At 39.2% G+C, this 26,476-nt stretch overlaps 2 protein-coding genes across 7 annotated transcripts; both read right to left on the bottom strand.

Moving 5' to 3' along the window:
- Positions 1–143: 143 nt before the first annotated feature.
- On the bottom strand, positions 144–12,646 carry sars1 (seryl-tRNA synthetase 1). The gene is made up of 11 exons (XM_061781171.1): positions 12,424–12,646; positions 11,444–11,514; positions 11,267–11,347; positions 8,932–9,090; positions 7,252–7,395; positions 7,022–7,177; positions 4,591–4,812; positions 4,384–4,513; positions 2,558–2,715; positions 1,715–1,844; positions 144–322 (listed from the first exon to the last, which is right to left on the bottom strand). The coding sequence occupies exons 1-11, from the start codon at positions 12,557–12,559 to the stop codon at positions 180–182; spliced, it is 1,530 nt and encodes a 509-aa protein (XP_061637155.1). The 5' UTR covers positions 12,560–12,646; the 3' UTR covers positions 144–179.
- A 2,204-nt stretch (positions 12,647–14,850) lies between these two features.
- Positions 14,851–26,454, bottom strand: si:ch211-207e14.4 (interleukin-17 receptor D). 6 transcript variants are annotated; one of them, XM_061781033.1, is made up of 12 exons: positions 26,197–26,454; positions 23,741–23,825; positions 23,261–23,419; positions 22,391–22,509; positions 20,014–20,137; positions 19,265–19,303; positions 18,880–19,025; positions 17,782–17,856; positions 17,517–17,577; positions 17,217–17,351; positions 16,914–17,083; positions 14,851–15,665 (listed from the first exon to the last, which is right to left on the bottom strand). In XM_061781033.1, exons 1-12 carry the CDS (start codon positions 26,314–26,316, stop codon positions 15,138–15,140), a joined length of 1,761 nt encoding a protein of 586 aa, XP_061637017.1. In that variant the 5' UTR covers positions 26,317–26,454; the 3' UTR covers positions 14,851–15,137. The 6 variants fall into 6 exon arrangements, with proteins under 6 accessions (XP_061637017.1, XP_061637037.1, XP_061637026.1 ...); XM_061781053.1 differs by lacking the exon at positions 17,217–17,351; XM_061781042.1 differs by lacking the exon at positions 17,782–17,856.
- Between the last annotated feature and the right edge of the window lie 22 nt (positions 26,455–26,476).

Genomic DNA, 26,476 nt, shown 5'->3' with positions numbered 1-26,476 from the left:
AGCGATCCCTTTGTCTATTATGGTACACACTGATTGGATGGAGCCACCAAAAGCATGGAGAAGAACCAACAATCAATAAAAAGTGCCATCTTGATCTGTTCTCTTCGCTCTCTCCAAAAGGATTTGGTGTAACAACAAAAGGCTCAATTCCATAATTTTTATTTATTTAGCTTTTGCGTTTAGGAGTCATTGACAGACATCTCCTCCATGGCGTTGGGGAGGTTCTTATCTCCTGCCTGCTTATTCTTCTGTTTTTTCGCCTTTTTGGACATCTCCTGGTCGATGGGTGCTGGCTTGACAAACCTGATGATCTCGGTTATACCTTGATGGAGAAACAGCGGAGACAAGTGGACAAATCTGGTATTACAAGGCGAGAACAAGTACGTTTGGTCATACTCTTCCTGTACGGTCTTCCCTCATAGGACCAAAACCTGCCACGAATGGTGAAACTCTACAAGTACTGTAATTAACGCCTACCCCAAAAGCTTTACAAAAGCCTATAGATGCCAAAAAATTGGGGCAAAGTACATTTTCTCCCTATTAGACATGCTATAGACTTGTTAAATGAAGTTTCTTCCCTGACTTCAACATAGTTGCTTGGTCCCAAGATGCAACAAGGCCACGCCGAGGCAATATTTTTATATTAGACATGGCTTTGGCCGAAGCAAAACAGCCAATAGGTAAGATTTTAAGCAAACAATGGAGGATAGCAGCCGAATAGGACAAAAAACAATGCACGATAGGGTCCCAAAAACAGTGCAATATGCCAAACTATGTTACTATAAAATGAATAATGTATAGACATTGCAGTGGACCCAAACAACTTCCTATTAATTTGTTTCATTGGGCTGTTTAAATGTATTCACATTTGTATTTTCTCACTGGAGAAAATGGAAGTATAATAAATCCAGTTTTTTTCATGGCTGACCAGATTCTGGTTCTCATTCAAATTTAAGACCATATTTCCCTTACAATTTCTTTTTGTTAAGATGTGTTTGTTGTGCGACTGTCGCCATGCTTGAACTCTGGATTCATAAGTAATTCTCAATTCTTAACCTTCAAGTTTCAAACAAGTTCCAAGTTAATGTGGCAAAAATCAAGCAAGTCTTAAGTCTGACAATATTGCTCAGTCACAACATATTCACACATTAGCCACTTTGCACTGAGTATCTGAATTTGCGTTAGGAAGCTGTAATAATATTCATAAATCAGAGGGTAGTTTTAATGATCTCCAAACCAGTCTCTGTAACGTCTATTAATTTGTCTTCAAAATTAAACGCAAAACCAACCTTAACCTTCATTACAGGTTTTATTAGCTATCAGTTATCTGTCTGATTTTGTAGTGGTGGATAAAATATTGTAGTTGTCTCTTATCTTCCAGTTGCAAACCTTGCATGTACATTCTCTTTTCCCAATTTTAACAAAAACAATATTAAATCCAAATTTAGGTAGCACTCTGATTCATAGCATACTGGTGGGTTGCCAGGTTCATGTGCAAGACACAAAAAAATAACTCCCCCGCCCCCCCAAAAAAAGGCTCAACAAAAGACAAAACAGGCAAGACTCGTCACATGTAATTCGAGTTTGAGTTGGGTCAAGTCTAATGAATACTAAGTCATGTGACTCGATTCCCCCCACCTCTGCACATGGGTTCAATAAGGCTTTATGGTACTATTTGTGGGGTTAGTATTTTCAGCATGGTCACTTTGCTTACCAGGAGGCATGAATTCCCTGAGCTTCTCTGGAATAATTATGCCCTCTTCTGTTTGGCAATTCTCCAGGATGGCGCACATCACGCGTGTGGTGGCACACATGGTGGCATTAAGCATGTGAACAAACTCTGCCTGGAAACACAAGAAGTTTCTTAAGTGTAAAGCCACAAATGAGGGTGTTTCCAAAATAAGTTTCCTTGAATAACCAATTAAATTAGATGCCACCAAATACCAAAGAAAGGATGACTTTTCACAATGACAACTAAACATTGACTGACTGAGTTGTAAGAAAACAAAAAACACAGTAGAACAGAATGGTAAGTCTAAGACTGAGCTAAACCTCTTCACATTCAAATGTACGAGCCAAGTGTTAATAAAAAACTCCTGCCTTATATTCTTTGAGAAAAGCTGAAATATTAAAACCTCTAACATTAGTGAAGATGAAGGCAAATAGTTGAGTTTATACTGTAAATTGAGAATCAATCTACTTCTTTGAAGAACATGAAAAGCAACAGGCAATACTGCCAAAACGTTTGATGTAAAACTTAGGAAAAATCAAACCCAAAGTGTCCCAAGCACCAATGGTTGGGAACACATGCTATATACGATTAAGTTGGTTATTTTCTAGTTTAAAATGGTCACACAGAAACAGTTTAGGTAGAAAACAAGTTGAGCCTGAAGTCGCACCCTCTGATGTTTGCTGCCAAGTAATGAAATCCATTATGTTTCAACGGTTTCAACAAAAGCTCAGTGATACTCGTGTCTTTATTTCCACATGACAAAACACTTAAATCAATGTCATGCCCACTTAAATCAATGTCATGCCCGAGTTGCTGCACTCCCACCTTGTCCATCATCTTTTTGGTCTGTCCATAGCGGATACGCAAGCGTCTGGCCTGGTAGTCTGTGCAATTGGAGCAGGAGACCAGCTCTCTGAAAGCACCGGAGCCTGGGAACCATGCTTCCAGATCCAGCTTCTTACTGGCGGCGTGATTCAGTGCACCTTAGAACCAACAGAAACTACCATATTTCTTTGTGTATAATGCACACCCATGTATAATACGCACCCCCAAAGTTGACATCAAAATTCTACCTATGTATAATGCATGTTTACAATGCATGATTTTGCTTCTACCCATATGATCAAAACATTATCTGTATGTTGTTAGTTTTTTTTCCAAATAATTATTCTGAAGTTAAGCACTTTATTTGAATTCTTTTTATTGCTCATTTATAAATTCACAGCCCTACTTTTATTGAGTAAATGAGAAAACACAGAGTTGTGCTCATGTTTGATTACCCAGGCAGAATTTGTAAGATGGGTACAATTATTTAAAGAAAACATAAAGGACCAGGCGAAACATATTTAATGGGATTCCAATTAAACGGTCAAGCATTTCAGAAAATCATTATCATTAAACAAAACATAACCATAAAGAAATTAATGATGGTTGTTGTTCAGTCATCAGTCATATTAAAAATATATATATATTTCACAAATTCTGCCAGGGTATGTAAACTTATGAGCACAACTGTACATATATGCAGTCATACGTACATACCCCTGTCATATTGGAATGAACGTGTAGGCTACACCTTTTTTATAACCTCTAGGTGGCGGTGGCATTTTGGAATGAAAGTGTACAGATTTTTCATAGCCACTAGATGGTGGCATACATTTATAAAATGTGAAAGTTTTTTTCCATTTGCCCCCTGTAATGCGCACTATTGACTTCTGACAATTTTTTAGGGGAAAAGAAAGGCGCATTATACAACAGAAATTACGGTAAATCATTCAGGCCTTTCCAGTTTCTCTCTGTCAAAAATAAGCAAACATTGCTTGGGGATTGTACCCTAGTTGACAACCGCATTTCCTCAAAATAGCGGCCTGGTACTACAGGCATTTATCTGAAGGAGCCATCTATTTGAAAGGCGACTTTTGTAAGTAAGACACACTGCGGTCTACTGATTGGTAGAAAAATTGCTATTTCCGTGCAACTAAGGGAACAGAATGTGTACCTGCCTAACATTACACAGCGGTTTGCAATTCAGTAAGACGTAAATAATATAATTCTGTCAATGACTTGGCTCTTCAATGTTGCTGACCTAGCATCATTGTCGTATTTTCTGCTCTAAAGAATAGTCTTGTTTCTTTTAAAAAGAGGTAATAAGTTACTACATTGTTACAATTGATTTCTGACTGCCCCAATTTACCAGTTAAAATTGTGGTGATTTTGCAGGGGGTGCAACGGATTAATGGCATTTTGAATTCATTTCAATTGGGAATATTGATTTTGAAATGAGTAAATTGAGCTACCGGTGAACATACCACTGTACCTTGATCTAATTTTTAAGACTTCTTATTCAGTAAATTACATGGGCTCATTATTATATCCCAACACTCTAAGTTTGGTCTTTGCATTTATTAATGCAAACTACCCTATCCATACACAACAAAATGAAGTTTTTCTTTTTTTCTGTCAACACAATTGGACAACAATTGTCACATTTAAACATTATTAAGAATAGCATTTTTTTATTTTCTTTATAACTTAAGAACAATTAAGGCCTTAATTTTGGAAAATCTAATTTAAGCCTTTTTAAAGATCTGCAGACAAACTACATGTTAATAGCCAGCCTGAAGTGTGATGTTGTAGCAGGTCAGACATACCAGAGACGATGTTGACGATGCGATAAGGAATACCGAGGGACTGGTAAAAGTCCTCTGCGGTCCCGATCATTTCGTCGAACATCTCCCAAGATTTGCCCTCGTGTGGCGATGCGTAGACAAACTGCTCAATCTAAGTAGAAGAAAAAGACTGAACAATTCCCTGCCACTTTTAATGGGTAACAACCAGCTTGTTCTAACAAGGCCGACCTTCTCAAACTGGTGAACTCTGAAGATGCCACGCGTGTCTCTGCCGTGAGAGCCCACTTCCTGTCTGAAGCAGGTCGAGAAGCCGCCGTAGCGTATAGGCAGGTCCTCGGGCTTGAGCCACTCTTCCCTCAGGAACGCTGCAATTGGCTGCTCGGAGGTGGCAATTAAGTACTTCTCGTCGATGGAGTTGTCGTCGGCTCGCTCGCTGCTCTTACCGATGACCTACACAGAAACACACAGAAGGTGAACGATTAAAACTAGACACAAATTGCGAGACTGCTGCATTTATCACACACATGGAAACGAAATTACTAAATTCGCTGGTCGGGTAATTTTGCTAGCAAATCCTATCAATCATTCTAGTTATGTTTTCAAATAATAAACACAAAGCAGCAACAATCCTCATTTTGAGAGCCAGTTTTCTTGTTTACTATTGTTTTATAATCAGAGCTGCCAACCTATAAAAATTCACTTGCAGAACAATTTGTCCAAATTTGTCTGAATTTCCGTATTTTCAAAATTTTGTCAAGAACATTTCTGTGCGACAGTCAATCATAATTGTTAATAAATAACCTCAATATTTGTCATTCTAATGTTTTTATTAAATAAACCTTGTAATTGCGGATGCAGTTGCAGCCTGAATTCAAGCACCAGTATATGAAATTCCGACATTTCATCCATTTTCTGTACCACTTATCCTCACTAAGGTCGCGTGTGTGCTGGAGCCTAGGCCGGCTATCTTCCGGTGAGAGGCTAGGTACACCCCGAACTGGATGCCACCTGATTGCAGGGCACATACAAACAAACAACCATTCGCACTCACATTCACACCTCTGGGCAATTTAGAGTCTTCAATCAACCTACCACGCATGCTTTTGGGATGTGGGAGGAAACCAGAGTACCCGGAGTAAACCCACGCAGGCACGGGGAGAACATGCAAACTCCACACTGCCGGGGCCGGGATCTGAACCCTGGTCCTCAGAACTGTGAGGCAGATGTGCTAAGCAGTCGGCACAGTGCCGCCATTTTGACATTCCATCATCAAAAATGTCTGTGTCTATGGATTAATATCCAATTGTGTTTTCAACCCTGGTAATAAAAAAAAAAAAAAGTCTGAAAGCAGATTAATCAGATTGCAAATGTCAAAACTAAAACTCAGCACTCTATTTTGCAAACAAAAACATAACATTGCTGACAGACTTAATTGGATAACTTATGTATGGACAACAGTCTTGGTTTCTATTTTGTGTAATGTACTTCTTGAAGTACATTACATTACACAAGTACATGTAAGAAGAAGAAATGTAATTACATCTTCTTTTGCATGCTATTTATATTAGATATTTATATTTCCTATATCCACAATTGCTGCTGAAACTATGCAAATTTCCCCATTGTGGAACTCATAAAGGTTATCTTACAAATATTTATTAATAATAATAATATACGTTTAACCTGCCCACGTTCTGAAGTGACGTATTAATTAATTTCCGGTTCAAACATGGCGTCCTGTGTGGATGTGTATTATTTTAGATTTTTATCTCTAAACGTATTAATTGGCCTGCTATTTTGTTGTTCAAAGTTGGTTACTGTCTGCGAAAATGTGGTTCTAGACAGACCTGTGTGACAAGTGTATCGTTTCACCAAATCACTTTATTTCGATGTTTTGCGACTGCATGTAACGATAGCTTAGCAATTAGCATGGCTTTGACCTATCCATTCCTCATCCTCCCCTTGTGACACTTTTGTAAGAGGCATGGAAAGAAGTATATCTTATTCGCTACCATGGAGGCAAAGATCAGTGACTTACAATGCATTGACAGTGGACACAAAGAGAACTTTTGGGGGGGGTTAATAAAATAACGTGCACAAAGCAGCTGTTCAATGTGGACGTGCCGGTAATGTCAGACGCTAGATTTTTTTTTCCAATATTCGCAACAATCAGTGTTATGACCATAACAAGTCAACATTCAGTGATTTCTGTAAGAAAATACAGACGTTCGTAACATTTGGCAGCTCTGTATAATCCACCGATTAGTCACACTCAAAATAATGTACAACACGGCACAGTTTAATGTGCATGTAATTCTATATTAACATAGGCTATTGCCAATAGGGGTTTTATCGTGTTTTAAAATTGAAGGTAGAGAATAGCCAACAGACCCGCTTCTCCTATACGTTTTTCTGTTCATGCACCAGTCCATGAACTTAGTCATGTCAAAAGAGAAGTCTACAGCCTGTACTTATCAGTGTGCTTGGATAAGATGGTGTTTATGGAAAATCAGTGTCAAACAAAAACAAAACTCGATTATTCCTGTTTAACAATAACATATATGAAACTTCAGACATGGTCTCTTTATATATTTTTCCTTTGTGAAAAAGCTGAAAGAGTTAAATGTGTGTCAGTTAAGATTTTTGGGAAACCTTGTACCTTGTAGAGCTCGTCATCAAATTGGCTGAGCTGAGCGACTTCTTGCATGACCTCTTTCCTCATGAAGAAGGGCGTGTACAACATGGTGTAGTTCTTGTTGTGCAGGATCCTCATAGCGTAGTTGATTAGCGCCTGTTCCAGGAACACCAGAGGGCCCTGAACACAACAGGAGAGTGAAACAGTAAGAAAGGGAAAAGACAGTAAAGTCAGTAACCCACTAATTTGTTCACCTTCAGGAAGTAGCCTCTACTCCCAGCCACGACTGCTCCCTTCTCCCCCTCAAAGCCATCAATCATGACCACCAGATCAACATGGGAGTACTTCTTCTGGATGCTGCAGTCACCCCATGTACGCTCCACCTTGTTGTCTGCATCCTGCAAAAACAGCACAATTATTGGACAGGTTTAGAAACAAGCAACTGAAGTGGTTCTCCACGCAGCAGACTTGCAATGGGAACCGAATGTGCAATTGATTTTTCCAGAGTGAGCTAGTCAGATTTTACGTCACAAAGGTTGAGGCCACTGACTAACACACACAAATGGTTTAAATGCTGAATTTTCATCCATCTTGTTTATCAGTTTATTTTTGAAAGGGGACAATGCAATTTCATAAAACACATGAAGTACACATGGTTAAAAAAGCCAGAATTAGCCAGAAGGCTAGAATCACTTATCCTTTTTAAATACTTATTCTGACATTAAGGCCCTTTTTACAGTGTTAGAAGTAAAAATGTAATTAACTCATTCACTGCCAGCCTTCCCAGTTAACACAGCTACCAACAGTAGGGGTTGCTAAGAAGCGGCTTGTGGCTCGTCTATCAAACAGTCAACTTCTAAATCCATCTGTAATTTTCCATTTTTATATAGTGGCTGTATCAATGTGCTGCAGTATGCGCTTTTACAAGAATAAGGCAACCGTTAATGTGAGTTGATATAACATGAGAAACTTGACAAACTTGACATGCAGGAGTGCCACTTCTGCAAAATGATATCTCAAAGCCACCAAAGGCCCAATTTTTGTTAGTTCAAAAGATTAAACTGAGCGATAATCCTGTGGTGTGGGGTGGATTGCGGTAAAAGTGATTATTCCTCCGCGATCTGCTCGGAAAATGGTGTGGGACAACAATAGAAAATGTTTGTTCTATATTTATAAAGGCACATTCTTATGTGTGTGGTCGACACCAAGTTCGCCCAAGCCTTGGACTTTGTGATTGTAATCTGCAACAAAATTATAATAAATTAGGAAGCGACTTGACGCTTGCGTGGCTGCTGGACATAAATAGAGGGCCAACTGGTTGTCTTAGTGTTTTTCAAAAAGTCTCTCACAAATCATGCACAACAATAAAAATTACAAGGAGAAGCGGTGTAACTTCAATGTAGTTATCAGATCAGCTACTATTGCATTTCTTCTTCGCCTAATTATTCTTTGGATTTGTATTTTGCACTATGCCAGCATGCTGCCCCTCCCAGGTCAGTCTTGGTATTGTGACAGACAGTTGTGTGTATTGTGCTGTGTTGGTCATCAAGTACGTCACCCACTATAAGCAGTAAGCACAGCTTTTCCTCGTTGTGTGGGATGCTGCACTTTTTAGAAATTTAATTGGTATGCATGTACCCAGCTTCACTCACAGTTGCAACATTTTACTAAAATGTCTAACACCCTGTAAGCCAACAAAAACACCACCACACTATTTACAGCACAGGAAGCGACCCTAGTGAGAATAAGCGGTGAAGAAGATAGATGGATGGAAGCGTCTTCATCCCATGGTGCATTGCTGTAGCAATCAACCCTATGGAACGCTACACTATAAGTCTTAAACTATCTAAATGCATGTGTTTTGACAAAACTCCCATACAGTAATTTACAGTGGCACTTTAACTCAGGTTCCACTCTATCTCACCAACACCCACCTCATCGTTGCTGATGGGCACAGAAGGGTGCAGGAGGTTGCCGATCTCTCTCAGGTATGAAAAGCGTTCCGCCTCCAGCTTCAACCGCTCACTGTCAGTTTTTACCATGGCCTCATCCACCAGTACACGCACTTTCTTGATCTGGGTCACTGTTAGGGCCTACACAGAGGGAAGGAGGAATGGAAGAAGGGAGGGGAGGGAGGTAGGGACAGAGGGAGGGAGACAAGTTTTTAAAATTATTTAAAAAAAAATAAAATAAAAAAAAATTCAAAAGGGGACAAGTTAGAAAACTTTGACTTATTAATAGCTTGTCTACAAATACTTAGGTCTCTGAAGTGCCTGAAGTGTGAAATTAACCAAGTAAATCTACGGTTGTCTGCCTTTTTCCAAAAATGTGCACTTCTGATTTTTCGCCAGATTGGGACATCACAGTGTTGTAATTTACATAACTGCAGCCACACCAACCTTTCAGCCTAGACTTGGCAGATCAGCAACACTATCATGTCAAAACCAAAATGAGCACAACTGCAGTGTTAGCACAGATTAACGCTACATACATTCAATCTTCAAATGGGTGCTTGATCTCCACAACCTAGGCTAATAGCTGCTAGCCTCGTGGGAAAGGCTGTACAGTGATGTGAATATTTGCCCCCTTGTCAAATTCTTAATTTTTTGCACAGTTTCTCCACTTTAATGTTAAAGTCAAAGGTAAATATCAGACAAAGAAAACCCAAGTAAACATAAAAAGCCATTTTTAACCGTGATTTTATTTATGAAGGAAAAATAACTATTCAAAGGTACTTGGTCCTGTGTGAAAAAGTAATGGCCCCCTAAAACTAATAACTGATTGGGCCGTGCCCAGCAGCAACAACTGAAATCAAGCGTTTTGGCAATGAGTCTTTAACATCTCTGTGGAGATATTTTGGCCCACTCTTCCTTGCACAATTGCTTTAATCCGGCAACAGTGGAGGGTTTTCGAGCTTGAACGCCCTTTTTAAGGTCATGCTACAGCATTTCGACTTTGACTGCGCCACTCCAAAACTTTTTCTTTTTTATGCCATTAAGGACTTGGCTGGTTAGTATGTTTCGGATCTTTGTCCTGCTGCAGAACCCAAGTGAGCTTCAGCTTGAAGTCACGAACTGATGGCCGAACAGTCTCGTTCAGGATTTTCTGGTAAAGAGCAAAATTCACTGTTCCATCAATTACAGCAAGGCATCCAGGTCCTACAGTAGAAGCAGCCCCAGACCATCACACTACCACCACGATTGACTATTGTTATAATGTTCTTTTTCTGAAATGCTGTGTTACATTTACGCCATACGTAATGAAACACACACCTTCCACTTGCACTTTCGTCTCGTCAGTCCTTAAAATATTCTGCCAAAAGTCTTGGGAATCATTTAGGTTATTTTTTTTAACAAAAGTAAGATGAGCCTTTACGTTCTTTTTGGTCAGCAGTCTCTTCCTTATTGTTGCGCATGAACACTGACCTTTGTAACCTCCTAGATTAGTTGTCACTGTGCTCTTGGCGTAATTATTGTAGGCTGGCCACTCCTGGGAAGGTTCGCTACAGCTCCATGTTTTATTTATTTGTGGATAATGACACTCAGTGGTTAATTGGAGTCCTGAAGTTTTAGATGTAGCTTTGTAACCCTTTCCAGACTGATAGATGTCAATACTTTTTTCTCATCTGCTCTTAAATTTATTTGGATCATGGCATTTTTTTTTCTTTTGTAGCTTCCTAAGATCTTTTGGCAGACTTGATTTTGTCAAAACGTTCTATTTAAGTGATTTCTTGACTGAGAAAATTAACTCAGCTTTCCATTACATGTGGGTAGCCACAGTAAATTAATGATTTAACAAGGGAGGAGATTACCTTTTCACACAGGGCCAGATAGTTTTGACTATTTGTTTTCCTTAATAAATAAAATCATTTAAAATATGCAATTTATGTTCACTTGGATTATCTTTGTCTGATATTTATGTTTGTTTGATGATCTTAAATGTTACAGTGGAGAAGAATTTGAGAAGGGGGCAAATACTTATTCACAGCACAGTAGCCGAGCCCCCTGGTCATCATGGTAACAAAAGCCATACTCACTGTTGGTAGTAGTACAGGGGCGTGAGGTGAGCATGGGCTCATTTGCATGAGACAGAACCGGTTCAGAAATCCAAATAATTTTAACCAAGGTGGTAAATGTTTATGTTAAATGTATTGTAACTATCTTTTGTGTATTTTGACTGAAGAATGTCCAGCACCTTTTATTAAGACACCTGCTTAATTTGTCTCCTTCAAGTGCAATCATGTGCACACAAACCTAAACTTCATCATACCGAGAGTATATCTGCCGTGAGCGCCTCCAGATTCTGCGCCGCTTCTGGGATAGACTCATCCTCGCCAACAGGTTCTTTCCTCTTCGACGACATGATGGGTCAGAGGTTTAAAAAAATCAAAAGGTTTACATTCCTTTTTTTTTTTTTTTTTTTTTTTAATAAAGGTCAAGACAATACCTTCATTTTGTCCCCAATACTCTTGCTGCACAGGTTTTTTGCTTTGTTGAGGTTGTCTGCAGTAAAGCGGCCTGTTTGACATGAGGAAGACACAGCGAGCGATGCATCATAGGAATACTTTTCTCATAAGTAGTACTCATGTCATGGCACCTTGCTGACAGGTAATCACGCACAATCATAATGGAATGAAGCTACAACCAATCAATGCACAAATAACACGTGCTTGCAGTGTGGGTCACAATGACACGCGTGGAGGAGTCAGCCAGTTGGGCGAGGTTGTCAAACTGCTACCCGGGATTGCGTCAGACAGCGCGGTACGAGCCGGCGAAGCTGAACTAACTCATCGTCAACCCAACCACAAAGCTATACCTTGTATAGAAAACTATAGTAGGGTATTGGTGTGTAGATTTGGTACTTCCCATTTTACATATTTACACAGTTAACCAAAAGGTGTTGTCTCGCTGGCTTCCTTTGCTGGCTGAATGATGCTAACATTAGCACCGTAGCGAGGTGGCATAAGCAACTTGACGAATCACATTAAACTCTACTCTAGAACTCTAACTGTCGGGACTACTTAAAGTGACTCGTTTAACACTTGAAATTAATACAAGGCGGTAATTTCGGGGAGAATTAAAGCCGCTCATCGTAACAACTGTAATTGTCAAATGCTTAAGTTACTGCCAATGGCATTGCAGTCGGACGTTAAAGCCACTGCGGCGTCGGTGAATGTGAAACAAAATCAATATCGTTTTAAACGTTTCCGTGTGCATTATGACCCCGAACAGTGGCCACGTCCTGACATTATCGGTAAATTTTAAGTATTAAACTACGAACACTTATACGACAGATTGGATGGGCCGTATTAAAATGACCAAAATCCTTAATGGCGTGAAGTCTTCGGTCGTGCCGATGCTACACTGACGTTAGCATCATTGGCTACCACGTTAGCAATAGCGCCTGTGACTGAACGAGCCGCTTACACTTCCTCCATTCCGTATCCGCGGCGACCAGCTTGTCGACGAGCGTGACATCCTTAAACCTCTTCCTTTGGACCTCACGGACGACTTCAGGATCGCCGCCTTTGTCGGTCCGAAACAGGTCCAGGTCGAGCACCATCGCTCCACGTTGTCTGTGTGTGACACTCACGCAGAAGAAAAGCAGCCGAATGAGCTCCGGCTAGTTGGATTGCGTCTCTCTCGGGTTGCCAGATTCGGGAATTCAAGTGACTAAAATGCACCGTTCTACTTACAGCAAGGGTGTCAAACTCAAATTCACGGTGGGCCAAAATTAAAAATTGGGACAACGTCGCGGGCCAAACTCAATATTTAATGAAAAATCACTGCGATGTGCATGTTTCCCTTCTCTGCAGAAATGTAGCGTTAAAGTTTATCATATGACAACAAACTTAAATTTTGCTTAAACACTGAATCTGGAATAAACAAACTTTAATATTATAAACACATGAGAAATCAAATTTGCGATAAAAGACATCAGTGGTATTTGTTTGTTGTATTTTGTATTTAAATAGATAACATGAAATTCTTCTGTCTCTCTACCTTCTATTTATCTATCTCCAACTACCTTTCTTTTTTATGTAAATCTTTTTTCAAAGGCCAACAACAAAACAACCCCAAAAAATAAGAATGTTCTTCAATAAAAAGCCAAACTTCAAACTATTAACAGTCCCTGCCTAGGAGTTGATAACGGGCGTTAACAAAAAAAAAAATTCAATGATGTTATATTCTTGGTTACAGCCATGTTGCTCCACACACGAGAAACAGGTCTTTTCCTTTAGTGAACAGATAATCTGCCTCCCACCTGTCTTGGAAGTTAACTGTTTTCCATCTTTCGTTTGGCCATTTTTGGGAAGGACAAGTGTAAATTTGCTCGAGGAGACTGGTAGCATAGTTGCTAACGACAGCAACAGAAAGGGAAGGGGCGCTCGCCGGTCTAGCCTGATGGGCCAACACACTAGCAAAGCATTCTGGGATTTGCAATATTAGTGGCGCATATGCTGTATACTGGCGGGCCAGCTCTAATACACATTTGATATGGTCTTGCGGGCCAAATATAATTAAATCGTGGGCCAAATTTGGCCCCCCGGCCTGAATTTGACATAGGATTTACAGCTAGCCTTATTAGCATCCACCTTTAGCTTATCCGGTTCACAAAACATTTATCATTTCAGAAAAACTATTCTAATCTAAAATATTTTTATAGTGCAAAAGAGGATAGTTCGTCAAAATCAACAAGAAGGTTTACAACATTTTGGCAACACACAGCAGCTCTTTTCAAACTCAGTGAGAGTGAGAGTATGCTTAGATTTTTAGAGCAGAGAGAGAAAGTGCATTTCCGAACGCATCCAGAGAAGGTCTGGTCACTCTTGTGAGCTTGAGACAAAAATGAGTTTGACACTCCTGTGTGGACAGGGAAGCACGGTGGTTAGCACGGGTTACAGTTCAGAGGTTCTGCTTGGCTTCCTGTGTGCAGTTTTTTATGTTGCAGATTTTCTGCAGGTACTCCAGCTTCCTCCCACATTCCAAAAACATGTTAGGTTGATTGAATACTCTAAATTACTCATAGGTTAATGTGAGTGTGAATATTTGTTTGTCTATACTGTATGTGCCCTGTGATTGACTGGTGACCATTCAATCCCTGCCTCTTGCCCCAATTCAGCTGGGATAGCTTCAGTTCACCCACAGGATAAGTGGCATAGAAAGTTCATGGATGGATTATGTAATGTGTTATACGAGTGTTTTTTTCAGGAAAAGAGGACTGGACTGTTTTATTGTCTGGACACAAAAAAAAAAACCTCCCACTTTTTTGGGGACTTTAAAAGCTATTATTATTTTATCTTCACTGGAAGATCATAGTTGCCATGTCCTATGATGTTTACCAGTATGTGGCATACAGAAGTTGCATAATGTTGGCATCTAGATAATCTCATGTCATAGTATTTTGGTCCTGTAGACTGAAAGAAAATCCCAACCAGTTTATTGACAAGTCGACATAATCTTTTACTGTACTGTAACTGTCACATGAAACACTGAATGCACCAGAAGAAAATTCTCTTGCTTTATTAAATATTTGAATAGAAAACAGCAATAAATACAATACAAAATAAGTCATTTCATCCATTACAAATATTGTCCTCTCTATAATTATGTCATGTACATACATATATTTCACTGAGGATCTTGTATATTGATCTATATTATTGTTAACTGTTGCACTCAAACTCTTGGGACCGTCCGTGCATGATGCAATTTGTAAGGATTTCCTCATCCTCACAACTTAGAAAAACACAATTCAGTCATATTCATTATTTGAATATTAAGGTATACAGCGCAATGTACAGTATAATACACCTACATTTTATTATGCACTTCGGGGTAGTAAATAGAGAGTAATAGCTTATTCATAGACATCAGTAATCACACCATTATTACATTAGCTTTTAAATATATATTTTTAAATAGAACAGCAAATGTTATAAAAATACTAGTTTTTGATCACGTAATCTTAATTAACCCTTTCACACATCCTTTGGATACACAAAGAAGTGATATCTTGTTGTAATAGTTTAGCTTCAAAATCATAACCTCTGGCCATTTATGAGAGACTTTTGGCCTTCATTAGCTTCAGTGAAAGGGAGGGAAAAATATTATTAATAATATCTTTTTGATCATTTCTCCTATGCATTTGCATTTCCTTCTTTGCCTCCCTCCTCACTATCCAATATTTTCTTTTGGTTTTCCTTCATTGCCTCCTCAGTGTCACTGATTGCCTGCTGCAAAGCCTGTCCAGCAGGTGACAAGGCAAAATCTTCATCTGAGATGTTGTTTATCTTCATATAGCGACCTGGTGTGTGAAGGCGGACTTGGTGGAGTTGGGAGAAAAGCAGCAGCAAGTCCGCAGGCAGCTTGTAGCGGAACACCAGCCCCAGTTCGGTGGGGATATCTGTCTCCTTGGAGTAGTTGAAAATGGCTGCCATGTACTTGGATAGGTCCTTGCCGTCAGATTTGGCTCGGCCCACTTCCGCTCCTATGAGGCCGACCATCACCTCCGAGTCCAGAGAGCCCTGTGCTGAGGTTCCACCTTTGCAGCAGAGACCCCAGGAACAAACAACCAAAACAAAGTCGCTCTCCTGGATCTGACGGCAGAACCAGGCCATGCTTCCCTCCTCGGCCAGGCCCAGAAAATCCCAAAGATCCAGGCACACCTTCAGGGGGAGCAGATGACGACTAAAATCAAACTCAGAGAAGCACAGTCGTTGGATTGGCACAACAATTTTCATTCCAGATTACGATCAAAACATTTTTCATTTGTTCTTGGCTCATACCAAAGCTGTAAACTACTTGAAATCAAAATCCGTTCACAACTTTTTAAGTTATGTCCAATCATTATTCTGCATTGATGGCAGAAGGGCAATGCCCGACCAGAACCAGCAGTCTGTGCTATGTTTTAAAATATTATATTTTTATATTTAATACAGAGCAGTGATACAAATTGAAAATTAATATGGTTAAAGTTGTCTCATAATCCTTATAGTGCTTTTTATCAAGTAATTCCCTTTAAATTTCTTGTTTTTAATTTAAGCCTAAACTCAACACAACATTATTTGGTTTCAATGGTCTTTTGACGGGTGTGAGGGAGTTATTATTGAGCCTAGCAACAAGCAATTAGAGTGGAAGAAAAAGTCCAAATAATTCTGTCGATCTTATTTGCTGCATAGCCAACTAAATTTCATTCAAGTTAAAAAAAAAATTGCAAAAAGGATCTACTCATGGGGTTAATAATTAAGAAACAAGGAATTAAATAAGACACTTTATTTCCGAATATGAACGAAATGTAACATCCATCCATTTTCTGAACCGCTTCTCCTCACTAGGGTCGCGGGCGTGCTGGAGCCTATCCCAGCTATCATCGGGCAGGAGGCAGGGTACACCCTGAACTAGTTGCCAGCCAATCGCAGGGCACATACAAACAAACAACCATTCGCACTCACAGTCACACCTACGGGCAATTTAGAGTCTCCAATTAATGCATGTTTTTGGGATGTGGGAGGAAACCGGAGTGCCCGGAGAAAACCCAAGCAGGCACGGGGGAGAACATGCAAACTCCACACAGGCGGGGCTGGGGATTGAACCCCAGTCCTCAGAACTGTGAGGCTGACGCTCTAACCAGTCGTCCACCGTGCCGCCGAAATGTAACATATACAGTAAAATAATACTGATGATAATTTAAAAAAAATTATGCTGTGAAGTTTTATAATGATTCATGATGTTTTTCCGTATGCTGTGGGAGGATATAAAGAGTACTGTCATTATTCTGGTATGTAGGCCTACATAACTGGTTGGTTCCCCACCCTTTTCTTTATAATGAAAACGCCATCAGTGATACAAAATTAAACCCATTACGTAAATCATCAAAAGTTAATCAATTATATACTTCTATACAAGTGTACTACCTGAGTTGCCATGTGTTGCTGCATGAAGGCGGCAAGCTTCATGACCGCATTGACGTGGGCGGGGCCATCATTGCTGCTGTAGCAAATCAGAAGGCGAGGACTCTTCTGGTTTTCAGACAGTATCAACACTTCCTCCTGGGCCTTCACTTCTTCCAGCTGCTCAATTAAATCTGAAGAAGTGGGTACATAGTGTATTTACACACTACTCAACACAGCATAACAAAATCAGATTTGTCACCCTGAACAAAAAAAAACATGTACTGTACTTATAATGTCAATTGAAGTGTTTAAACTGCTTTGCACCTGATTTGATACAAGGCTTCTTCATTTGTATGCAAGGTGTCAGCCTAAGAACAGCCAACAGCACTACAAAAATACAGACAGCAGCAAAACCGACAGGAAGCACCATAGTCCAGCAGGGAGATGCTGAGGCAGCTCCTGAGGTCATGAAAGTTGTTTTTAGTTACAAGACACTTTGACTTCAGCATGTACAATGTTAGCTGGGGTAATGTGTTGTGGTCCAAGTTAATTATGCGAAATAAAATGAGCATTAACCAGGTAAATTTGCTTCCTCATTTGAAGGCAATTTAACATCAGACATACCTCGGCGCTCAAACTGAAACTTGAATAATTTCCTCACTGCGTCCATTTCGTTTGCAGCTATCTGTAACAGTCACGTTATCAAGATAATTATTCACATGGGAATTGTGATAGTCTTCTCATCAAAATTTTGTGGTAAATCATAGTGTTACGGCATATATTTATGTATCCAGTATGACTCCACGTCCCTCACCAAAACAATTGTTTTATTTATCACAACCTAATTATAGCTATTGTGCATATCTGTTGAATTCCAAAGTCATTTTACCTCGCATGTGTAATTGCTTCCTTCTTCGAGGTCTCTGAGCTCAAAGGTGTGGTGTGTTTGGTTTCGGGAAGTGTTCTAAAGATGTCAAATGGAATTAATAACTTCATTTAAAGCAAAAAAATAAAATTTTATTACATCCATGAAACAATTCATTCATGCATTAAACAAAAACAGTAAAAAGAATACAGTGTACAGTGGAGCGCGCTATTCGCAGGGGATAGGGACCAGCCCGGACCGCCAATTGCGAAAATCCTGTATAATTGATGTCCATTATATTGCACTGAAAAAAAATATTGATTTTATTTTTTTTTTTTTTAACCCCAAAAATCCTCGAATAAGCCAGGATAGACCACCAATAAGCGTTTTCGGGGGTTGATTTCTCCCGTAAAACAAAAAAATTAAGAAAAACGAGAAAAAAAGATAGATGCCGAACCACGAGTATGTGGGGGTCCACTGTATATAGCCATACATACATATACACATATACTGTGTGTGTTTATATATATATATATATATATATATATATATATTGTACATAAGTGTGTATACACACATACGGTTTATACATATATAGTACAGTACATATTTACGTATAGGAGGTGTGTCAGAAAACGTCCAGGACTAGTGTCACAAAAGATTTTTTTCATTCACAAACTATGACTTTTGTCCTTCATTGTAGGCCAGACAATCAATTAACACTTCAACAAAGAGATCCTGCAGATTTGGCTTCGTTCAGTGTGTGAGAGGAGGAGAAAGTTCGGGCAGAACGACTCGTGGCTGTTTCACCATGAAAATGCACTTGATTATCATGCCCTTAGCAACAGCATGTGTCTGGTTAAGAAGAACATCGCGACACAAAGCGGATAGCAGCGGAAGCATACATTCCGCAACAAGTTTGCAACGGTGATGAGCTAGCACGGTTACGTTTTGGTTACCTTTCTTATCAACAGTGCAAAATATGTGTGAAAGTGCATAAAAAATGAGTTATCTTTGCAAAGGGCTAATGATACAGCTCTCTCGTTGGATCTCTTTAGATAGTGCAGGTGTACCTAATGAAGTGACCAGCGAGTGTATACAGTTACGAGGAAAGTCACTTACAGGTGCCATCTCTGCGTATGTGGTCTTTCCGTTTGCTGAACAATACGAAAAGTAGCTTGTGATGCCCAAGTTAGGAGGTGCCAGGTTGAAGGTGATGCTGATCACAGTTCCCCTCTGCTGAACATCAATGTAATTTGGGTACCAGTCTATAACCACAAGCCACATTTTCCATGAATTCAAAGCAATGAAGTATATGTTATAAAGGGTACTGTACAGTGAAAACCCCAAAGATTAATATAGTCTGTTTATAAACATTGGCTGTTCTAGTTTCAAAACAAGGTTCGAAAAGAGGTTTCACTGTACAGTATTTAACTTTAGCAAGCTTTACTGTGCATTGTCATTTCTTTCGAAATGTGGGAAATTGAAGTTGGCTTTGTTTCCTCACCTGCTTTGCACCGCTGAAATCCGTTTTTCTCTGCACATGCTGCAAAATCACAATGTGCAGTAATTACTAAAATGGTGTGTGCTGTAAATACAGGTCTGTGCAAAAATCTTAGGCAATCACTTGTTTTGTTGTTCATGACTTTGTTCAAAGCAGAAATTTTGTTAAGATTGGTGACTGGGAGTGGGGAAAGTGGCTCTATGAATCCTAAGACTCTGATTTTATTTTGTATTTATTACAGAATAATGATTCAATTGCATGAATGTATAAATGCGTCTAACATTCCTTCGGCATTTTCACAGTGTGTGTGTGCGTTGTATGTAAAAGCCTACAAACGCCTGTTATGCCAGGTTTTTGTGATATAAGAAAATGAGAACAAGATAATTTCAGAACTTAATAAAAAAAAAAAAAAAAAAGAAATCTTTTCGACAGTGGAAGTAAAAATGAACACCTGAGATAATGTGGAACGCAAGTTCACTAATTTGACTGATTAATTAGAGGATTAATGTTAACAGTAATATTGCTCCTTTTGCTCTTCCTGCAACTGACTATATTACACTATTTCTCTAATTTTTATACATGTATTTTTTAGTCATATTCTATTCAAGAGGGCGACAACTAATGAATGAAATATAAGCGTTACAGCTTTGCCAAAAAAAAACAAAGACGTTTGCACAGCAGCCTACAGTGAATGATAACCATAAGTATTGAATATTATTCGTGTGCAAGTGCAGTACGTGTGCGTATCTTACAGCGTGTGGAGAAGATCTTGCTACGATAAAAGTGCTCCCACTTCTCAGGCACCGGCAGAGCCATAACAGTAACGGCAAAATCGGACCCAAGGGAGAGACCGGGGAAAGGTTCTGACTTGTACACCTGCAAGAGGCGAATGCTGCCATGAGTTTTTTTTTTTACCAAATCATGTACAGTGCCATCTGAAATTTTTTTTTTTTTTTTGCACTTCAAGATCATCAAACATATGAACTGTCAATATCAGACAAAGATAACCCAAGTAAACATACAATGCAGTTTTTAAATGGTTATTTTATTTATTAAGGAACAAATTAACTATTCAAAGCTACCTGGCCCCATGTGAAAAACTGTTTGGGCCATCCTCTGCAGCATCAACTGAAATCAAGCATTTTCTATAACTGGCAATGAGTCTTTCACATCTCTGTCGAGATATTTTATCCCACTCTTCCTTGTGGAATTGTTTTAATTCAGCAACACGAGAGGGTTTTTGAGCATGAACTGGCTTTTTAAGGTCATGCCACAGCATTTCAATCAACTTAAATTCTGGACTTTGACTAGGCCTAAACAATTTTTTAAGCCATTCAGAAGTTAACATGCTGGTGTGTTTTGGATCGTTGTCCCGCTGCAGAACCCAAGTGTCTTTCAGCTTGAGGTCACAAACTGATGGCTGAACATTCTCCTTCATTATTTTCCATTAAAGAGCAGAATTCATGGTTCCATCGATCACAGCAAGTCATCCAGATCCTGAATTGACAATGCAGCCCCAAACCATCACAGTAACCACCACGTTTGATGTTCTTTTTCTGAAATGCTGTGTTACATTTACGCCAAATGTAATGAGACACACACCTCCCAAAAAGTTCAACTTTCATCTTGTCACTCCATAGAACAGTCTCCCAAAGGTCTTGCGAATCATTCAGATGTTTTTTTTGCAAAAGTAAGATGAGTGTTTATGTTCTTTTTGGCCAGCAGCGGTTTTCGCCTTGGAACTATGCCATGGATGCCATTTCTGCCCAGTCTCTTCCTTATTGCTGAGTCAAGAACACTGACCTTAATTGAGGCAGGGGACGCCTGCAGCTCTTTAGATGTTGTCCTGGGTTCCTTTGTGACCTCCTGGATGAGTGCTCTTGGGGTAATTTTTGTAGGCCGGCCACTCCTGGGACGTTTCACCACATGTTTTATTCATTTGGGGATAATGCCTCTCACGGTGGTTCGCTGGAGTCCTAAAGCTTTAGTAATGGCATTGTACCCCTTTCTAGACTGATAGATGTCAATTACTGGGCTGATGTCATGATCGTAACACAGAGTTACAAAGATCAGAGTATCCGCATCCAAAGGATGCTGCCCAAAAACTGCCAGATGTTGCTGGACAAAAAGAAAAAACTCACTTAATATGGAGAAACACTATGTAGAGATAATACTTAAATGCAATTTAACATGTTTGCGAACATCTGTTCTTGAATTCCATTGGGTCGTGGCATTTTGTTGCAGCTTTTTGAGATCTTTTGGCCGACTTCATTTTTTAGACAGGTTCTATTTAAGCGATTCCTTGATTGAACAGGTCTGGTCGTAATCAGGCTTGTATGTGGTCAGTGAAAATGAGCTCAGCTTTCCCAAAAAGACGATTAGCCACAGTTGATTCATGATTTAACAAAGGGGACAATTCTTTTTCACACAAGGCTAGGTAGCTTTTAATAGTTTATTTTCCTTAATAAATAAAATCAATATTTAAAAACTGCATTTTATGTTTACTTGGGTTATCTGTGAATGATATTTACATTTGGTTGATGATCTTAAACATTTAAGTGGGGAAATTATGCAAAAAATAATTCATTTTTCTTTGCCCAAAATAATTTTAGATGCTGAATGTTTTTGCCATTTTTTTTCTCTTAATCAGATTTTGTTTGAATACATGCTTTATTGCATGGCTATAAAGCTTATTTTGTGTATCTTAAAGACTTACATGTTATACTTTTACATTACAATATATAAGGCCATGTTATTACTTCGAAGTTGTTCTTTGTCACTGAACGTTTATTTGCAGTATAAGTGTTAATTGCTTTGTGATTTCATTAAAACATTTGTTTAATTAGAATGTAATGATATACTGTGTAATATAAAGTAGTACCAGTCATCAATTAACTTGATTTCAACAGGTTCATATCTTGACTCTCCAGTAAAATGCATCTCCACCATTTGGAGATAAAACAAACATGTTTTTAACTGGACAACAACAACATACTGTACAACCAGTCTGTCTATAGTTATTCTGGACGTGTGGAAGGATGTTATCTGTTTGGTCTGTTATCAGACCAAAAAAATCTGGAAAACGACTTCAATGCTTTTGTTGACATGTAACACCTCCGTGATAAATACCTTTTGAGCGTGTGAAACTGAGAGCGTGAGGTTTTTCTGGAAAAGAAAGAGCTGACAGGCAACACCGAAACCTCCCAGGGGCTGGAGGGTCACCTGAAAGCCTCGCAAGAAGGTGATACCTGCAACAAAGGGGGGGACAAACTAAAAACGCATGCTCGTAAAAGACCACAATGTATTCCACTTGACAGCTTTTGGATTTTCTCATATACTATTTGGAAATGTTTCAAAGTCCGCACATTTGAGTTGCTCTTCCTCAGGGACAGGCAACTTTGGTGCTCATGGGCCACATTCGATTTTTGAAACAGACAGATAGGCCATGTCATTTGTACGGGAAGTAATTGGTAAAATTATTTATCATAATAATAAAATAATAATTCACGGGAAACCGGTGATTGACAGTCTCATCTACCCTTTGAAAATGCCATAACATTAAAAACACATTTTGGCCCATGTTGTGAGCCCACATACTGTTCTAAAGACACAAAAAAATTAAAAAGATTCTAAATAAAACTGTGACCTGTGATTTGAAGACAAAATACATGATTCATCTGGTGTCATATCACGAATGCTGCTGGTATCAGTGGTAAAGCAGTGTACAGTATGTCTCTTACACTTTTACAACCATTATTAAACTTAATTGGCACGCATAATGTTCAAAAGCGCAGTGTGTCAGACATACAGTAAAGTTACAGTATTTTCATTAGCATTACTTGAACTAAATCTTATCCATGTCAAGCAGAGATAACAGCGGGGCTCCTGTCTGACATGACTTATGAGCAGGTTTCTTATTTAAAAGCATGTGCAAACAGAAAGTGGCTTTAATGTACTGTATAGGACGAGATATGCGTCTGTTGGAAGAGGTCAACACACCATATTGACTTGGCTTCCAGGAGACAACCATAGTATCAGACTTGGGCTCTGGATCGGGTACAAACTCAATAGTCACATCAGTGGGTGCTTGAACGTAGTGGTTACAGATGCCAGGGTCCTCTTCACCCAACAGCTTAAAACATGGCCATGGTAAACAAGCTAAGGAAGGAAGGTAAATGTAGAAAATACAGTATGAATGCTTAGACTTTGACATTTGTAACACATTTTATTTACAAAGATTTTTATGGAACTATATCGCATTTAACACCTCCTTTTGTTGTAATGCTTTGTGTGTGTGTCAATCGTCATACTTTAGATTTTCAGTTATTTTGGCGATGGTGTAAAATGTAAAGCATTACAATTCACAGAAATAGTAAGGGAGTTATTTAAATTTCCAAATATAATAGAAATTACACATCTACTGTAGCCTAAAACGTATTGCTGTCTGAGGAAATCGTTAACAAAAAGACTCCAACTTACTTCCAAACTGATTTTTGGAGGTCAGGCCCAGAGCTGCATTCACATCATCACTGCTTATTCTGCAGTAGTCACAACCCGGTCCTCCCTGTAGGTAATACAAATGCAATCAATACCAATTATAGTGGCATGGCACCTAAAGAGTGAAGCTAGACACATGGCAGTTTGATGATTGGTCAACAGAGAATCGCCAAGTCAACAACAGATTTTCAGGTACCCCTTAATGTACTACACATGATTCTATTAATCACAGCTGTTCAACAAGCTACTTGCAAAAACAGGCACTGAGTAGTCAGGAAAAGTGTACAAGTACTCTGACTTGTGTTTATAACTCAGAACAAGTTTGGTTGCCAAGCTATGAGGTCACAGCAGCTGTACAGTCTTTGAAGATTAACAACTCACCTGCACGCAAGTTTATTGCCCCAATTAAGTCATTAGGTACACTTGCACGAGTTCCAACGCAGATCCAGTGTTTAATTGGCAGTTTGAGATATAATGTACATAAACAACATGTTTTATGTTGTAGTGTTAGTCCAATCTTCAAATTGATAAATTAGTGAGATTTGCAAAAGGGTCCAGTAGACATGAATACTAGACTGGAATGGCACTCAGTTGAGCGTAGACCTCCACCAAGGCGGAACAATCTTAGAAAGTCTGTCTGACTTGTGCTTGGTGATGTTCCACTCCAGCTCTGTAGGTGGGGGTAATGTAAATCGCAAAGTGCGTGCCAACTGCCATACAGGAATCACTGCAGCTCTTTCTGCTGTATCGAATGGGTCAATGTAGCAATCCGGAATATGCGCAAAACTACTTCAGCGTGCGGCAAATCGGGTAAAAGCACTTCCGCCTCACTTGGGTTAATGGGGATGAGGACCATTTCAAAGCACCTGTAGGAACTCTAAACGTCTGCAATGTCTTTTTTAAACACTTGATGTCACCACAGAGCCACCAGAGATGACTGTACAGTGTTTGGGCTTCGTTCATGTTGATATGCATGATATCATGTTTGTATAAATAAATGTAATAATGTATTTAAAGCTATAATCACATCTTCGATGTGACAAAGGCTAAATGCTTAGCCGGCCTCCTCCTCCTTCCAACCCCACCTGCTTTCGCCTTTCTATATGGGTCCGTCAACCTGTGCGCTGTCCATATACAGTATGGGCCTACCCGTTCGTGGATAAAATACGTCATTTCCACTAAGTCATTTTAGAGTGCCACCAAGTGATCCAGCGCAGGAATGTATAGGATAGTCGCTAAATATAAATAAATACATAAAAAATAAACATTGAAAAATATAGCAAGAAGTGTCAGAAGAGGCTAAGCTTAAACAGCATTCTGTCACCTACTCTTATAGTGGCTTGGGTGAAAATTACTTTATTTTTTTTAACTAAAAGTAATTGTGGATTATATAGCTTTAACTTTGTCCGAAGACACCAGCCATTTTTTTTTTTTGCAAGTTTGGCTTCAAACAATCATATAATCAATCCTAGTCATGATGGTTAGCAAAGCATACACAGGAAGTCAGTCCATTCAGTGTTCCGCATTGGTCACGTGACGTTCCGCATAAAGCAGATTTGGCCACAATGCAAGCAGATTGAAAAAGGAAAACTGTAACCAAATAATGACATATTAATAGTGAGTTCTATTGGGACACGTCGAAACAAATTTACATATTGAGTTATACCTGTATAAGATATTAAAGGGCCAAGGTTTACTCAGGTGTTCATTTATGGAAACAATATCAACATAATTACAAATTGTCAGCATCCGTCGGGATATTATTGACAGAGTAGCCGTGGAAAGTAAAGCAAAAACTTAATGGTCACTTATTTGTTTAGTAATCGTACATTTTTTCAATTCAAGGTTAAAGGTATCATAAAGGAAAAACCTTTTAAATGAAAAAAAATATTATATTTTTTTGAAACAAATACTGAAAATGCGGCTATTTAGTGTAAGAAAAGTTATTTAAATAAGTACTACAAAATAATCAAGTTTTTAAACAATTATAGAAATGATTGCCCACCTCGTCGAACTCCCACCCTAACGATTTTGGGCTCTCAACTCATCTCGGCAGATTTATTTGACAACAAGGATATTTTGTCAAATGAATAATCAACATTATTCTTATTATGCTTCTGAAATGCGGCACTGTCACTCAAGGACTGAAACCGAAATAACAAACCATGTTTTGCTTGGAAGAAGGCCTACAAAAGGTTTTCTGCATCACTCCATTCTCATATATGAGCACTGGCATGTATTTTTTAAATTTTATTTAAACACACAACAGTATTTGACAAGAATGCTAGTCTCTCAGAATTCCCATCATAGTATTAGTTTTGTTCTGATGCACATCACCATTTAGCAGAGTTGCTCATCAGCACTACAATAACTAACCCAGCAGCGTCCATGGTGACTGATGTGTCACAGGATCTGCAGAACACAGCAAGGGGTCTTACCTGGCGTACACATGACAGTCCACAGTCTTGAGGAGTGATGGTGGTTCTCAACTCATCGGGCGACTGGACAAGCTGACCAGGCACCAGAACATGGCAGAGGATAAGTATTGCCCTCCACATGTTCAGACAACCGGCATCTGAACTTCCAGAAGTCTAACGAAATACTGAGCGGAATCAAGGGAACAAAGCGTGCTCACAGGTCCTCAGCGTTGTGAGTGAGAAAGGATGCAGGAAGGAGAAAACAGTGAAGTGGGCGTGGTGTCTTGAGGCGTGTCTGGTG

This window comes from Phyllopteryx taeniolatus, chromosome 1 (genome assembly GCF_024500385.1).
Source record: "Phyllopteryx taeniolatus isolate TA_2022b chromosome 1, UOR_Ptae_1.2, whole genome shotgun sequence".
NCBI classification, from domain to species: Eukaryota; Metazoa; Chordata; class Actinopteri; order Syngnathiformes; family Syngnathidae; genus Phyllopteryx; species Phyllopteryx taeniolatus.
The sequence above is the reverse complement of the archived record's forward strand: the minus strand, read 5'-3'. Positions and strand labels throughout refer to the sequence as shown.